The following is a 17,816-nucleotide window of genomic DNA, read 5'->3' as shown; positions in this document are numbered from 1 at the left end:
TGCATTTCAATGTGTTCACCTCTCAGTCCTCGATTCTCTAAATGAAAGGGTTATCACATTTGATCTTTCTTCATATGATGACCCACCACTCCAGGGTTCAGTCTGGTGAATCTTCATTGCACTGTCTATAACAAATACTCTCTAACCTCTCTGTTAACCCTCTATGGAATTAATTTCCATCTTCTGCAGCCCCGTGTTGCCCCAACCACTCACCTCCCACCCCTGTCACTATTTCCACCTTCCCACCTCCCCCTCACCTGGACCCACCTCTCACTCCCCAGCTCTTGCCCCATCCCCACCCCTCACCTCTTTTCTCGGACTATTTCCCGTCCACTCTCAGTCCAGAGGGAGGGTCTCGGCCCGAAATGTTGACGGTCCATTTCCCTCCACAGATGCTGCCCGACCCACTGAGTTCCTCCGGCAGTTTGTTCTTTGGTCTGTATAACCCGTGTTAGTGTGGGGAGCGGGATTTTACACCATATTCCCGGTACAATCTCAACAAAACACAAATAATTGTCACTTTGCCCGGACCATTGGCCCCGCTTGCAGGGCAACAGTCTGCCGGTGTTTGCCCCCAATGTGGTGAATCGCCACCACCGTGGGCTCAGACATTTCCACAGATGAGCCCCTCCTGTCCCCACCGGGACAAACATCCTGTCCGCCCCCTCTCTCACCGTCTTCATCCTCTCCCTCCCCGGGGAACCGGCATCAAACCGACGGGCCGAGCGGTCTCCTCCTACCTCTCAGCGATACATCAGACTCCGGCCGCAGGAGACGCTTCACAAACGCCCCAACTTCCCTCGGAGGGAAATGGAAATAAATCAGAAAGCGGACATTTACTTTGGGATTTGCTCTGCTTTGAAGCCATAACTGCAGCAGGGGACAGGGGTAACGCCCTCTCGGCTGGTCCGCCTCCACTATTGGTTGTAACCAGTGATTGACATCGCTTCGCACCAATGGGAATAGCGCAGCTCTGCAATCATCCAATTCCTCTGTTGACTGTTCGGGGGGTGGGGCGTAGCTCGAGCTCAGTAGCCGTTAAACCGAAAAAGCTCGAGCACAGCAGCGCGTGTGTGACGTAAGGCACCGTGCTCGTGACAGCAGATGCAGATACGGGGAGACCATGGGTGACGTCAGGCGCGTGGGAGGAGGTGCTGTGTGACGTCACGTGAGGGGGAGCGCTTCAATTTTAAAACACCTTTTGTTGGGTCCGATCCGGAACAACAAAATTAAATTCGGGTTTCATCGGGAGCGGATCCGGTGTTGTGAGATGTGTCCGGCTGTGCCGTGTTGTTGGTGGAGTGGGCAGCGGGGTGTTTGTCTCTGGGCTCTCCTCAGCCCCGGTTTTCACTTTGCGACCGAGCCCGGGCCGTGGGTCAATTCCTTGTGGTTCTGCAGGGGGTTTGGGGCGAAGGGACAGTCTGTCTGTCTGTCTGTCTGTCTGTGTGGGTCGGGGTTATGAGTGGGTCCCGGGACACATTAACTTGTAAACACCGGACCATCTGGTGAATTGGATCAGACAGCTTCGCTCGCCTGTCCTTTCAGGAAACAACAATTCTCTCTTCATATTAATGACTGTCTAAACTTGCTGTGAACAAGATTCTGTGTTACAAGATTGTGAGTTACAGAGTCTAGGACAGCTGTCACCGTCATGGGCTGCGAGTGCAGACAGGGATTGGGGTGACTGAGCTGTGCATCAGAGAAGGACACGGGTTTGTACAGCCTCCTGTGGGGTAGAAATGTCCACACGGTGAATTCGGATCTGCTGGCACATCGGGAGTCTGAAAGGGAAAGGGAATAGGGAAGGGGCTGAGCAGAGAGTTTTAACAGGGGTGGAGGGGTACAGGAGCTGTCTGATAGATCGTTTTAATTGTTTTTTATAATCTCACAGATGGTGACTGAGGAAGAAGCTTGTTGACGGAGGATACCCGGAGGCGAGCAGCTCAGACACCAAGTGAAGAGTAAACCTGCAACCTCGTGGACAGTGAGGAAATGGTCGGTGGAGGCTTATGAGGCGCTCCAGGGTCGTTTTGAGGTGACAGACTGGCAGGCACTCTGTGAGCCACATGGAGAGGATATTGATGGGTTCACAGAGTGCATCACTGATTTCATCAACTTCTGTGTGGACTGCAATGTTCCGACAAGAACTGTCCTTTGTTATTCAAATAACAACCATGTGTAACAAAGGACATTAAGGACATCCTGAACGCTAAAAAGAGGGCGTTTAGAGATGGAAATAGGGAGGAGCTGAGGGCAATACAGAGGGACCTGAAAGCCAGGATCAGGGAGGCTAAAGACATGTACAGGAGGAAGCTTGAGTGGAAACTCCAGCAGAACAACATGAGAGAGGTCTGGAGGGGGATGAGGACCATCACTGGGTTCCGGCAAACTAACAACAGAGGAGCTGAAGGCAGTGGGGACAGGGCCAATGAACTTAACCTGTTCTTTAACATTTGACATTGTGACCCCTGCCCATCCCCCACATGAGCCATCTGTTCTCGGCTCCCAACCAACACATATTCCACTCTCCCCTCCTACCCCTCCTCACTGTCTCCCACCCTGCTCTCATGACCATACCCCTCCCCCACACAAAACCACCACAGTGGCCTTCACGACTGAACAGGTGAGAAGACAGCTGAAACGTCTCAACCCAAGCAAGGCTGCAGGACCCGATGGTGTCAGCTCCAGGGTGCTCAAAACCTGTACCCCTCAGCTATGTGGAGTACTTTGCCATGTATTCAACATGAGCCTGAGGCTCCAGAGGGTTCTGTACTGTCGAAGACGTCCTTCCTCGTTCCTGTGCCAAAGATGCCATGCCCCAGCGGCCTCAATGACTACAGACCGGTGGCATTGACCTCCCACATCATGAAGACCCTGGAGAGACATGTTCTGGAGCTCTTCTGGCCTATGGTCAGGCCACACTTAGATCCCCTCCAGTTCGCCTACCAGCCCCGACTAGGAGTTGAGGATGCCATCGTCTACCTGCTGATCCATGTCTATGCCCACCTGGACAAGCCAGCGAGCACTGTGAGGGTCATGTTTTTTGACTTCTCCAGTGCGTTCAACACCATCTGCCCTGCTCTGTTGGGGAAGAAGCTGACAGCGATGCAGGTGGATGCTTCCCTGGTATCATGGATTCTTGATTACCTGACTGGCAGACCACAGTACGTGTGCTTGCAACACTGTGAGTCCGACAGAGTGATCAGCAGTACTAGGGCTCCACAGGGGACTGTCTTGTCTCCCTTTCTCTTCACCATTTACACCTTGGACTTCAACTACTGCACAGAGTCTTGTCATCTTCAGAAGTTTTCGGATGACTCTGCCATAGTTGGATGCATCAGCAAGGGAGATAAGGTTGAGTACCGAGCTACAGTAGGAAACTTTGTCACATGGTGTGAGCAGAATTATCTGCAGCTTAATGTGAAAAAGACTAAGGAGCTGGTGGTAGACCTGAGGAGAGCTAAGGTACCGGTGACCCCTGTTTCCATCCAGGGGGTCAGTGTGAACATGGTGGAGGATTTCAAATACCTGGGAATACGAATTGACAATAAACTGGACTGGTCAAAGAACACTGAGGCTGTCTACAAGAAGGGTCAGAGCCGTCTCTATTTCCTGAGGAGACTGAGGTCCTTTAACATCCAACTGACGATGCTGAGGATGTTCTACGAGTCTGTGGTGGCCAGTGCTATCATGTTTGCTGTTGTGTGCTGGGGCAGCAGGCTGAGGGTGGCAGACAACAACAGAATCAACAAACTCATTTGTAAGGCCAGTGATGTTGTAGGGATGGATCTGGACTCTCTCATGGTGGTGTCTGAAAAGAGGATGCTGTCCAAGTTGCATGCCATCTTGGTTAATGTCTCCCATCCACTACATAATGTACTGGGTGGGCACAGGAGTACATTCAGCCAGAGACTCATTCCACCGAGATGCAACACAGAGCATCACAGGAAGTCATTCCTGCCTGTGGCCATCAAACTTTACAACTCCTCCCTTGGAGAGTCAGACACCCTGAGCCGATAGGCTGGTCCTGGACTTATTTCATAATTTACTCGCATAATTTACATATTACTGTTTAACTATTTATGGTTCTATTACTACTTATTATTTATGGTGCAACTGTAACGAAAACCAATTTCCCCCGGGATCAATAAAGTATGACTATGACAATGACTATGAATCAGGAATTGAATTGAATTGACTTTATTTCTTACATCCATCAGGAGTAAAAATCTTTACATTAGGACTCCATCTAAATGTGCAACGTGCAATCATAGTAATTTATAATAGTTTATAATAAATAAAACAGACAATGTAATATAGATTACACTCAAATCAGTGTGAGTTCATCAGTCTGACGGCCTGGTGGAAGAAGCTGTCCCGGAGCCTGTTGGTCCTGGCTTTTATGTTGCGGTACCGCTTCCCGGATGGTATCAGGAGAGTGACAGTGATGTGATTTCCTGTGTCACGGGTACAGACAGTCGTCTCAAGTGAGGAGTTTGTGTGGAGATGCAGCTTTCCTGGAGGTGGAGGAAAGAGGACACACCAACAGGTGGAACCAGCTGTGGGAAGACATGGTTTGTCAGGTCTGACGACGAGCTGAATGTACCATAACCTTCAGACTGAATCAGAAAACCATTCTGAGGGTATTTGAAATGTCAGAATCAGGGGAGATGTGATCACATGTGCAGAGGGCAGGGGTTGTGTCTCCATCAGACCCTCAGTGAGATGGTTCAAGTTACAATGTACAGGGATGAAAGCACAGTGTTTGGGGCCGGATTTAATCACTGATTCTTACACAGTGACAGGGTTAGTTTTGCTGTAAGGAAGTAACATTAATGGAAGACGCAGGGACTTCATCAATTGCCAGTTGTTTAGCAGAAGTGACCAATTTGTATGTTACCTCGACAGAAACAGATTTTCACAGTGGTGACAAAAGGGTTCAGTCTGGTTTATTTCAGGTTGGAAAGGGGTGAGAGGTTTTGAAATCAATGCCTTGTGGTGCCACCATCGTTAATTTGTCATGTCCGGAGTGGTGGATCACACAGCACGGAAACAGGTCTTTGGCCGGCCATACCTGTTCTGACCATCCACTCACTGTCTACACTGGTCCCATTTATCAGCACTCGGTTCATAGCCGACTGTATCTCGACAGTTTCAATGCTCATCCACTTCGTAATGTTGTGAAGGGACCTGTCTCCACCACCACCTCGGGCAGTGTGTTCCAGATTTCAGCTACTCTCTGAGTGAAAAATCTCCTCTTCAGATCCTTCTAAACCTCTTCGTCCTCTTTAAATCTATGCCCTCTGATCTGTGACACCTTTGTCCCAGGATCGTGGCCAACATGGGCATCAGTGAGGCCTTTGACAAGGTTCAGCATGGTAAGTTGCTGTGGAAAGTCAGATCACATGGGATCCAGGGAGAGCTGGCTAACTGGATGCACAGTTGTCTTGATGGTAGAAAGCAGAGAGTGATGGTGGGAGGCTGTTTATTGGACTCAAGGCCCGGCCCAGTGGGGTTCCCCAGGGTTACAACCATTGCTCTTGTTATTTATTGATATTTAATTATATTTGCAGTTACACAGTTTGTTGAATTATATGCTCTACTTGATCTTTCATTGATCCCGTTGCTATTCTATAGATTTGCTAAGTGTTCCTGTAGAAAAAAAGAATCTCACGGTTATATGTGGTGACATATATGTACTTTAATGAAGGCTATGGTGCAGGTAGTTGGAAATAGGCAGTAAAAACAAAAGCAGGTCAGCATTGACTAGAAGGGCTGAAGGGCCTGCTTCAGTGCTGCTGGATTCTGTGACTCCAATAATATTCTGATTTGTAATTTCCACAGTCAGTGCTTTGCTACTAAACACTGAACCCAGAAATTTACCCAAACGAGAATTGAAAGTCTCTTAGCTGGTGACAAAAAGCATTTACAAGCTGTGATACTTGCCAAAGGGGGTGTTACTAAGTACTGACTATGCAGGGTGCCCAAACTTTTACTTTGGGCCCTTTTCCTTTTTTGCTATTTTGAAACTGTAAAAGATGGAAATAAAAATGTAATCTTGTTTAAAATATTCAAGAAATGTGCCATCTTTATCTATATGCCTTTTGGAAATCAGGTCATCTTTTACTCGCTTAACTATTCACAGTAACAGAAATTTAACCAGGGGTGCCCAAACATTTGCATGCCACTGTATATATCCTGTGCCTTCCGAATTGCTTCCAGAAATTCCAGCCATTGCTGCTCTGTTTTCATCCTTGCCTGTGTTCTTTTCAAATCAATTTTGACCAATTTTTCTCTCATGCCTCTCTAATTCTCTTTATTCCACATCTGACTTTAGCTTCTCCTTCTCCAATGTCAGGGTGAATTTGATCGTATTAAGATCACTTGCCCTTGAGGGTTCTTTGAACTTAAGTGACCTAATTAATTCTGGATCATTACAACACCCAATCCAGAATAGCTGATCCCCAAGTGGGCTCAATCACGAGCTGCTCTAAAAAAACATCTTGTAGGCATTCTAGGAATTCCTCCTCTTGAGGCCAACACCATCCTAATTTTCCTAATCACTTGCATGACAATCCCCCATGACTATTGTAACATTGCCCTTTTGGCACGCACTTTCTATCTCCCATTGTAATTTGTGGCCCACATACTTACTACTGTTTGGGGGTCTCTATACAAGTCCCATCAGGGATTTTTTTTTGACATTTGCTGTTCCTTAATTCTACCCACAGATTCTACACCCTCCAACCCTATGCCACCTCTTTCTAAAGATTTTATTTAATATTTTACCAACAGATCCACACAACCTCACTACCAGCTTGTTCTTGGCTTGTTCTTTCAAGAAACATACAAGTATCTGGGAAACAAGAGGACCTGCAGATGGTAGAAATCTAGGGAACTATGCACACAGTGCTGGAGGAGCTCAGCATGTCAGGTAGCATCTATGAGTGGGAATCTAAGACCCTTCATCAGGACTCCTGATATCCATGTATCTGGAATATCAACAAGCAAAGAAAATAGAAAGTCGTGCAAAGTAGGGAGAACCTTTGACAAAATTTAGTTCAAGGCTTAAAAAAAAAACCTGCCAAACAGCTCAATAGTTAACAAGTACAACAAAGACAATAAACACTTTCATCAATACCAACACTGATTTTTTAAAATAAAAATATCTTGGTCCCATTTCAATCAGTAAAATTTAAAGATAAATAAGAACTGAAATGATAACCTTAGAAACGACTATTTACGCTCAAACCCACTTAGATTAACACTACCTTGGACAGAAGGAAGAAGAGAAATAACACACATGAAAAAAATATCACACAAAGGTCAGATAAAACATCTAAGTATACACTTTCATCAAAAATGAACAGGATTCAGCACTCCAGGTGTGTCTATGCCATCGTGATAAGAAATACAGACCAGAAAACTTAAATGAGAGGCCAACTCAGAGAAATGAATCATCACTATGGAAGAAAACATTAACCAGTGGAATGAGTATGACCCTCCATGGGAGACATCCCAATGATCTGAGCAGACGGGATGGTGACAAGGAAGCATCGAGCACCTGACTGAGAGTTGGAAACCTCTTCCCAGAAACAGAGGGGTTCCTTGCAGAAATACAGGACAAGGTGGTTAACAAAAGGAAAAAAAATTGAAAGTACATGAAATACACACAAACACGGCGGGAGGAGAAGATGGTGGCGCGCCGGCGTGTGCGCAGCCCTCTAGTGAAAAATGATGTTGTATCTGTTAAATAGGGGCCGTGGACAACTCTGATTTGATGGAGAATGAACGTGAAAGCACAGAGGAACATCTGGAGAAATTTATGAAATGCCCGTTTGCTGCTGTCATTACTGTGTGGTCAGGGATCTTTCGGAGGGTAGGCCTCAAAATCCCTGGCCTTGCCTGCTTTTGGCGACCGAGAAGGAGGTCAAATCGTTCGGACAGAGATGGTGCTCAGTACTCGGTGTCAGAGAGCTGATCAGAGCTCAAAGTTTTCGCATGACTCAGAGTCAGATTGTGGTTGGCATGGCAGGGAGAGTTTTTCTTCCTTCTCCCGTCTGCGTGAGATGTGGGACATTTGAGAAACTTTGAACTTTACTATGCTCACGGACTTCTTCATCAAGTTATGGTATTCTTACACTGTTTGTAACTATATGTTATAATTATGTGGTTTTGTCAGTTTTTTCAGTCTTGGTTTGTCCTGCGTTTTGTGATATCACACCGGAGGAAATAATGTATCATTTCTTAATGCATGCATTACTAAATGACAATAAAAGAGGACTACGTGTCTTCATAATCATATAATAACAAGGCAGTAAGTGCGGAAAATGATAAGAAAAACCAGACACAATCCAACACATTCCAGGATCCTGCTGCAGTTTAAGTCAATCTGATTACTAACAAAGGTACAATCAAGTGGCAAGTATCATTCACCAAAATCTTGATTTAAAATACAGACTCACAAAGGCCCTCCATCACTTCATAAAGCCATCAGATTTCAAGCCTGATCCAGTTCAGAGCCAAAATATTACAAATTATATGATAATCAATACATTATTTCAGATAGGACAATCCATAATAACCATTCGGATATAATATTACAGGATAAACAAGCAGAAACAGCTCTCTCAATAGATAAAACCATTCTCCACACACATGTTCCTCGACCAGTGGAGCACCTCACCACAGGCATTGTTTGTGTCATCAGTCAGACAACCGAAAGATTTTCTCTCTCAATCAGCTTCCAAATGTTGTTACTCTGTCATTCGTTGCCACTCCCCGCTGCTGATTCCCTTCTCCTCATCATACATTCTTAACCTGTCCATCGTCCAGATCCCCAAACTCTGCCCTGTGCAGACCTGCCTCTGGTTTCTGACCCTGCTTCGTTGAACTAATGGTTTCCCATTCTGCTTTCAGTCTTTAGAGGACAGTGGTGTTTTCTAACAACCCTATACAAGCAGGGAAAATGACCCATAATGTGAAAATGAGTCGTCATTACGGAGGTTAATGACCAATGTCATTCTTCCTCAGCCCAGAGATTTCAGGGGGCAGAACATCTCAGACAGAATTGCAGTCAGCTTGACTTCTTCAGTCTGCAGAAAATTCAAGGGAAACCTCTTCACCCACAGAGTGGTGACTGTTTGGAACCCATAAGCACAGGGAGAGCGAGAGATGAACAACAGGGCAGGATTTCAAAGGACTGTCGTGGAACTGAATCACTGGCAGGGTCCAGCCGGCCTGAGTCGATTCTCTACTGTACACATGGTGTTATAAATTCACTAGGTACCGGAGACAGAGTTTAACATAAACTGATTTATTTATCTCAGATCCAGAATATTAAACTCCAGCCCCATTAAAGGTGAATATGCAGCAGAAGAAACTCCTCCCATGCCCAGTGACCAGGGTGCAGAACTGGGTGTGGTGAGCAGCAGCAATAATTGCAGAGTTCAGCACCGACAGTCACTCTCGAAATTGCATTCAGCAATGGTGATGGACAAATATCCAGCAAGCAGCTTATTGAAACTTTCTCCCCAGTGTGAACCCGGTAGTGTGTCACAAGTGTAATACGCTGTAAGGTTTCACTGCTCATGTAACGGCCTCTGTGCAGTGTTTCACTGCTGAGGTAATGGTTTCTCTGTAGCAGCAATGTTTAGTTCACAACTAGAGATAACAGGGTTTTGTTGTGCGGGGCTATCCAATAAGAGAAATGTTCTTCCTTGTGAGTCTGGAAGAAAGATTTCATGGTCTTTTGCTGGGGAGAGATGAGAAGACGTGAATGGAGAGAGTGGGCCCATTTTCTTTTTTTTTTTGTTTTCTTTACTAACCCTACAGTCAAAGTAAGAATTTTAAATCTCATTCCTTTAATCACATATTGTGTACTGTTTGTTATTTTGGGGTACTGATTTGTAACAGGGGACACATCACGCAGCATTCATCCAAATGAGATTTCTTAACTTGTCTGGGCTGGGAGGCTATCACCCCCTATATTAAGCTGCTAGCCGAAGCCAAAGTTACATAAAGTTAGATTACTGAGTGAATCGCTTCCCACATTCACAGCAGGTGAACAGCCTCTCCCCAGTGTGAACTCAATGATGTACATTTGATTGATTTGGCTGACAGAATCCCTCCCCAAAGATTGAGCAGGTGATCAGCCTCTACCCAGTGTGAACTCGCTGGTGTCTCTGTAGTTGGGATGACCAAGTGAATGCCTTCCCACACACGGAGCAGGTGAATGGCCTCTCCCTTGTGTGAACTCGCTGGTGGCTCAGTAGTTGACAAAACCGAGGGAATCCCTTCCCACATACTGAGCAGATGAACGACCGCCCCCCAGTGTGAAGTAACCGGTGTTCTTGAAGGTGGGATGACTGATAGAATCCTTTCCCACACTCTGAGCAGGTGAACGGCCTCTCCCCAGTGTGAACTCGCTGATGTACCTTCAGATGAGACGAGAAAGTGAATCCCTTCCCACAGACTGAGCAGGTGAACGGCCATTTCCCAGTGTGGTCTGACTGGTGTCTCAGTAGCTGAGATGACTCAGTGAATCCCTTCCCGCACTCTGAACAGGTGAATGGCCTCTCTCCAGTGTGAACTCTCTGATGTACCTTCAGTTTAGATGACTGAGTGAATGCCTTCCCACAGTCTGAGCAGGTGAATGGCCTCTCCCCAGTGTGAACTCGCTGATGTAACTTCAGTTTAGATGACTGAGTGAATCCTTTCCCACAGTCTGAGCAGGTGAATGGCCTTTCCCCAGGGTGAACTGACTTGTGTGCCATTAGGGTGGATGACTGAGTGAATCCCTTCCCGCAGTCTGAGCAGGTGAATGGCGTCTCTCCAGTGTGAACTCGCTGACGTACCTTCAGTTGAAATGACCAACTGAATCCATTCCCTCTGTCTGAGCAATGTGTAAAATGACGAGCATGCCAGTCAGTCAGATGATCGAGTGAATCCTTTGCTCCACTTCTTAAATATCTGGACAGAGACAGCAAAACTGGCGTGTTGTGCTCGAGATTGCTGCAGACAAATTCCTTGTTGTGTTTAACCTGTAAAAAAGATTTACAAAATACATGAGTGGGTGAAGGGCAACATTTCAGATGAGATCACTTGAGTTGTCAAGGTGTGATCTGACATCAAACTGTTACAGTGAGGGTCAACCCAAGTTGGAGAGAGAAATCATCTTCTAACTGGGCACAGTGCTGGTATCTGGAATGACCATCAAACTCTCTGATGCTCTTCCTGTCTCCATAAGAATGGGGCATTTCTGCCATCTTCAATCTGTGACCTGGCTCAGTTTGGCTCTCTCCATTGGTATTATTCCCTGTTCCCAATGAGCTGCATGGGTTTCTGGCCCCACAGTAACTGAAACACTCAAATGCAAAATAGCCAGCAGTGCATTCCACGCACCCACCACTCTCTGTGTAAAAAAACTTACCCCTGACATCTATTTCCAAGCACCTTAAAGTTATGCCCCCTCATGTTAGCCATTTCAGCCCTGGGATAGAAACCTCTGGCTATCCAAACGATCGATGTCCCTCATCATCTTATACATTGAAAAAAGGCTCTGAACATAAACAAGGAAATTATACATTGCTTTGAGGATTTGTTAGAAGTATACAAAATTATGAGGGTATAGATAGGGTAAATGCAAACAGCTTTTTCCACTGGGGTTGGGTGGGATCACAACCAGATGTCATGGGTAAGTGGGGAAGGTGAAAATTAAACAGAAACATTTGGAAAAGCTCTTTACTGAAATAGTCGTGAGAGTGTGGAATGAGATGTCAGCACAAGTGGTGAACATGAGCCAGATTTCACAATTAAGAGAAGTTTGGATGGAAGACTGGATGGTAGGGGGACGGAGGGTGATGGTCCCGGTGCAGGTAATTGCATTAGACAACTTAAATGTTTTTTTGGCATTGACTAGATGGGCCAAATAGCCTGTTTCCGTACTGAACTTCTCCATGTTTCTATGACAGAGAAGCTGGCCAAACTTGTTTGGAAGGGAAAATGTAGGAGTGACAATGGAGCAGCAAAGGCTGGAGTTTCTGGGAGCAATTCGGGAGCTGAGTGATCGATACATCCCAAAGAAGTGAAAGCATTAGAAAGGCAAGAGGACACAACCGTGGCTGAAATGAGAAGCCAAAGCCAACATAAAAGCTAAAGAGAGGGCAAAAAATAGAGCAAAAACCCTTGAGAAGCTTTCAGAAACCAATAGCAGACGACTAAAAAAAACGTCAGATGAGCTCAGGGGGTGAAATTATGATATTGTAGTCATTAATGAGTCTTGGTAGCACCCAACAGTCTGAGGCATTTAGAGGAACAAAATACCTGGGGTCTCAAGATCGCTTGAAAACCAAGGTTCCCTGCACCAGTTACCTTTCAACTTTTATTTTCGCAGGCACATACAAACTCCACACACTCAAAATTTCACTTCTGAAGGCCTCCCACTTACTAAGTACTCCTTTGCCAGAAAACAGCCTGTCCCAAACCACACTTGTCAGATCCTTTCTGATACCATCAAAATTGACCTTTCTCCAATTTAGAATCTCAACCCGTGGTCCAGAGCTCTCTTTTCCATTTTTACGTCGAATTTCATGGCATTATGATCACTAATATCTGTCACCAGCCCTGGATCATTTCCTGACAGCTTATTGCACACTTCTACATCGGGAATTCTACGTACTGATTAAGGGCACATTTGACAAACTCTACCCCATCTACTCCTTTTACAATATGGGAGTCCCAGTCAATATATGGAATGTTAAAATTAGTTGCTGAATCAACCTTTGATTCTTGGCATGGTCTGCAATCTCCCTACAAATTTGTTCCTCTAAATCCCTCAGACTGTTGGGTGCAACCAAGTCCCAATAATGGCTACAACATCATAATTCCCTGTCCTGAGCTCATCTGGCTTTCCTACGATGCTTCTTGCATTGTGATATACACAGCTCAGCACATTCATCGCACCATGCTCAATCATTTGATTGCTGACTCTATCTGAGGTCTGAACAACATCTGACTGGTGTCAAGAAAACAAACTCTCCCTCGTTGTCACAAGAACAAAGGAGCTGATTGTGGACAACAGGAGGAATGGAGACAGGCTAAACCGTATTGACATCAATGGATCTGGGGTTGAGAGGGTGAACAGCTTTAAGTTCCTTGGTAGAAACATCACCATGGATCTCACATGGTCTGTCCATACCGACTGGGTTGTGAAAAAAAAGCACAATAGCAACTCTTTCACCTCAGACGGTTAAAAAAGTTTGGGATGGAGCCCCAAATCCTAAGAACTTTCTACAGGGACACAATTGAGAGCATCCTGACTGGCTGCATCACTGCCTGGTATGGGAACAGTACTTCCCTTAATCGCAGGACCCTGCAGAGAGTGGTGCAAATAGCCAGCACATCTGTAGATGTGAACTTCCCACTATTCAGGACACTTACAGCGACAGGTGTGTCGAAAGGGCCCAAAGGATATTGGGGACCCGAATCACCACAACCACAAACTGTTCCTGCTGCTACCATCCAGGAAATGGTATCACAGCAAAAGGACCAACAGGCTCCAGGACATCATCTTCTACCAGGCCATCAGACTGATTAATTCATGCTGATACAATTGCATTTCTGTGTTATATTGACTGTCATATGTACAAACTATTTATAATATATTACACATTGCACATTTAGACAGAGACGAAACATAAAGATTTCTACTCCTCATGTATAGGAAGGATGTATGTGATAAAGTCAATTCAATTCAATTCACCCTCTCCACTATCTGTTCTCTCATTCTGGCTCCCATTCCCTCTACAATTTATATTAACCACATCACCCCCACTCCCCACACTAGCACGAGCAAGCCTTACCACTGGGATATTAGTCCCCTCTTGTTCTGTAACCCTAACTAACAAATCCCCTATCACCCCTTTGACTTTCCTCTGCCAGGTAATTCCCCCCCACCGCAACAGTTTCTAAAGTGGTCCACCTCTTGTTGTTGGGGGTGGCCACAAGAGTACTCTGCAATGGCTATTTAACCTCACTCCCCTTCCTGACTCTCACCAAGTTTCCTGTGTCCCTGCACCTTCGGTGTAACTCAGCTCTGTTCATGTCATATCTATCACCCCCTCCAACTCCTGGATGATCCGGAATTCACCGTTTCAAGTTCAACTCCTTGAGTGCAGGGTTACAAGCTGCAGCTGGATGCACATCTTGTAGGTGAGGGCATCAGGGACACTGGAGGTCTCCCCACCAATGTCCCTTCTAATTTGCAATGACCAGTGTGCACGTAAATCTTGTACTGTGCATTTTTCGCCCAGTGACAACATGCACACAGTTAATTTTATATAGAGAGGTATTCACTTGAGCAGCTAGTAAATCACTGTCGATAGGAACTGTAATCTCATCTGGGTATGATCGAGCAACACACATAAAAGTTGCTGGTGAACGCAGCAGGACTGTCAGTCCTGACGAAGGGTCTCGGCCTGAAATGTCGACTGCACCTCTTCCTAGAGATGCTGCCTGGCCTGCTGCGTTCACCAGCAACTTTTATGTGTGTTGCTTGAACTTCCAGCATCTGCAGAATTCCTGTTCTTTGGGTATGATCGAGTTCATCTGCACTCACACAACCTACATAGCAGGATTGTAACGGGTAATGAATGATTTTCTCACCAGAGCTTTTGCACATTGTCCCTATGTGGTTTGCTTGCTAAATTCTGCTTTAAAAGTCAGATTTCAAAATATCACTCCACTTCTTCCCACTTGCAAATTCTCCAGCAACTTTTGCATCACCGCAATACACACAGGTAACACCAGTTTCTGTATTGTACATAAATATTTCCCCTGAACCCTCCCCCAAATGTGGTGAACTCATTGATGGTAATGCCAATGAATATAAAGGGAAGCACAGCAGTCTGTCTCATTGGAGTCTGGCACATTTGTGATGTGAAAGCTATTTGTTGCCCAGGACAAATGTGTTTGAGGTCATTATGTACCCAGACAGAACGGGTCAAAACATGTTCCCACGGGTAGAAAGGTCCAGAACAAGAGGAGGTGAAACAAGCAACACACACAAAATGCTGGAGGAACTCAGCAGGCCAGGCAGCATCTATAGAAAAGAGTCCTAATGCTGAATTCCGGCATTTCGTGTGTGGTTGCTTGGATTTCCAGCATCTGCAGATTTTCTCTTCTTTGTGATTGGAGGCAGAACAAAGGTGATTTTCTCAACTGCTGATGTAAAAGATTTTGTTCCCTTTCTCCGAGTTCCTAATCCTTGCATTTAGATAGCTGGAGCTCAGCTCTGTCTGAGAGATCCATCGGTTCCCATTCCCTCATCAGCCGGAAGCTCCCCGGGACCCGTGTACGGATCGTGGGGCTGAGAGAGAGGGAAGAGAGCAGGACTGTCCCGATATTGTGGGCACGGTGTTCGTATCTCAAAGCAAATGCCCCTCAGTCGGTATTAAAAAGACTCGCCCCGAGATTCTCTCTTACCTGCGTCCGACTTTTGCAGAGGCCTTTTGAATACTGCGCGCATGCGCGATATTCGGGACCATCCGCAGCCCTGACGCCTGCGCATTTGATCGGTGCTTCAGCGACAGCGAAAATTGTTACGCAGCGCTTTTTGGGTAATTACGGTGCCATTGAAAGTTTCTGCAAGCACCTATTCCATGTCCATACACATTTTCTTTTGTGTGTAGAAAACTCAGCAGCTCTTTTAACGCAGAAAACAGCTCCCATAAAATAGTACAATTAATAACAGCAAACTTTCCGTGTGTTTAATGCCACAGTAGAACCTTCTTAAAAATGCAGATATAAAACACCAGAGATTCTGCTGTTGCTGGAAATGTAGACACATACACACAAAATGCTTCAGGAACTCGGTAGATCAGGCAGCAACTAAGCAGAGGGGTGCACAGTCTAGATATGCTGAAGGGGCTCGGCCTAAATGTTGTCTCCTCTCCACATTTGCTGCCTGATCTGTTGATTTCCACCAGTATTTCGAAGAAATTAACCACCTTTTTTTTTCAATCAACCAGTTTCCAATGTGACAGGATCCTGAATTAACCCTATGAAAAGTATTTCGAAAAGAGAGAGAGAGAGGGGGAGAGAGTTATTTAACACCAACAACTTGTTTGTAAAAGAGAGAAAGCGACGAAGACAAACAGTTGGACTGTCACCTTAAGGCAATGAAAGTAACTTTAGATTTCTACTGAGTTGGAGTTGGAGACAGCACCAAGCAGCTCGTAAGTTGCCACTGTGACCGAAGGCAACGCTATTTAATGGACACCCGATGTTATGATTTTAGGCAGGTTGCTGATACTTTCTTCAAGGATTTTTGCCTGTTTGCATTTCTTTCACAGAGAGAGGAAGGAGGGATTATTTGAACGACAGTTGATGCTCAGCACGGGAAGATAAAATAGATGTCAGATGATAGACCTGAGACACAGGTTCTGGACACTGAATGAGCATTGTTGTGCCCGCATGAAAAGTGTGTTTTGGAGGATCGATCCGTCGCTCTTGCAGTGAAAAGAGGAAAGGGGATGACTGATGGGGAGTTGTCCATGTGTCCACCCTCACCTGGGAGATAGCTCCACCACAGAAAACCAGTCCCCTTTGTTAAATTCACAGTCGGTGACTTTTAAAGGATTTCAAAGGAAAGCGAGAAGATCGACGGCGTCCGCTCACTTGAAGACTCAAATCTCTCCCTCTCTCTCTCTCCGTCATTACTCAACTCAATGCCATGAACTGAAACTGAATTGAACTGAACTTTACTCATCATCGTAAGGCTGTATTTTTTTACCCCTAGACTTAAAGAAGCTGCTTTTTTCATACAGGGTGACTTGGATAGGTTAGGTGAGTGGGCAAATTCATGGCAGATGCAATTTAATGTGGATAAATGTGAGGTTATCCACTTTGGTGGCAAGAATAGGAAAACAGATTATTATCTGAATGGTGGCCGATTAGGAAAAGGGGAGGTGCAATGAGACCTGGGTGTCATTGTACACCAGTCATTGAAAGTGGACATGCAGGTACAGCAGGCGGTGAAAAAGGCAAATGGTATGCTGGCATTCATAGCAAGAGGATTCGAGTACAGGAGCAGGGAAGTACTACTGCAGTTGTACAAGGCCTTGGTGAGACCACACCTGGAGTATTGTGTGCAGTTTTGGTCCCCTAATCTGAGGAAAGACATTCTTGCCATAGAGGGAGTACAAAGAAGGTTGACCAGATTGATTCTTGGGATGGCAGGACTTTCATATAATGAAAGACTGTATCGACTAGGCTTATACCTGCTGGAATTTAGAAGATTGAGGGGGGATCTTATTGAAACGTACAAAATCCGAAAGGGATTGGACAGGCTAGATGTAGGAAGATTGTTCCCGATTTTGAGGAAGTCCAGAACGAGGGGTCATAGTTTGAGGTTAAAGGGGAAGCCTTTTAGGACCAAGATGAGGAAAAACTTCTTCACACAGAGAGTGGTGAATCTGTGGAATTCTCTGCCACAGGAAACAGTTGAGTCCAGTTCATTGGCTATATTTAAGAGGGAGTTAGATATGGCCCTTGTGGCTAAAGGGATCAGGGGGTATGGAGGAAAGGCAGGTACAGGGTTCTGAGTTGGATGATCAGCCATGATCATACTGAATGTCGTGCAGGCTCGAGGGGCCGAATGGCCTACTTCTGCACCTATTTTCTATGTTTTTATGTCTCTATATTTCCATACTTACTGATTTACTTATATATAATCATTGCAAACTTGTTTGATTTATTTACATTTATATTACTGTGTTGCGTAGTTAGCAATAAATATTATTCATTTATAGCAATAC

The 17,816-nt window shown here is 45.5% G+C and overlaps 1 protein-coding gene across 1 annotated transcript; it reads right to left on the bottom strand.

The window, feature by feature from the left end:
- Positions 1-5,380: 5,380 nt before the first annotated feature.
- On the bottom strand, positions 5,381-15,578 carry LOC140193719 (uncharacterized; the record flags this gene model as incomplete). Its single annotated transcript, XM_072250883.1, has 2 exons — positions 5,381-11,042; positions 15,484-15,578. Coding segments are annotated over 2 exons (980 nt in total), but the record flags the coding sequence as incomplete, so codon positions are not given.
- Positions 15,579-17,816: the final 2,238 nt, after the last annotated feature.

This window comes from Mobula birostris, unplaced genomic scaffold (assembly GCF_030028105.1).
Source record: "Mobula birostris isolate sMobBir1 unplaced genomic scaffold, sMobBir1.hap1 scaffold_739, whole genome shotgun sequence".
Lineage (NCBI taxonomy): Eukaryota > Metazoa > Chordata > Chondrichthyes > Myliobatiformes > Myliobatidae > Mobula > Mobula birostris.
The sequence above is the reverse complement of the archived record's forward strand: the minus strand, read 5'-3'. Positions and strand labels throughout refer to the sequence as shown.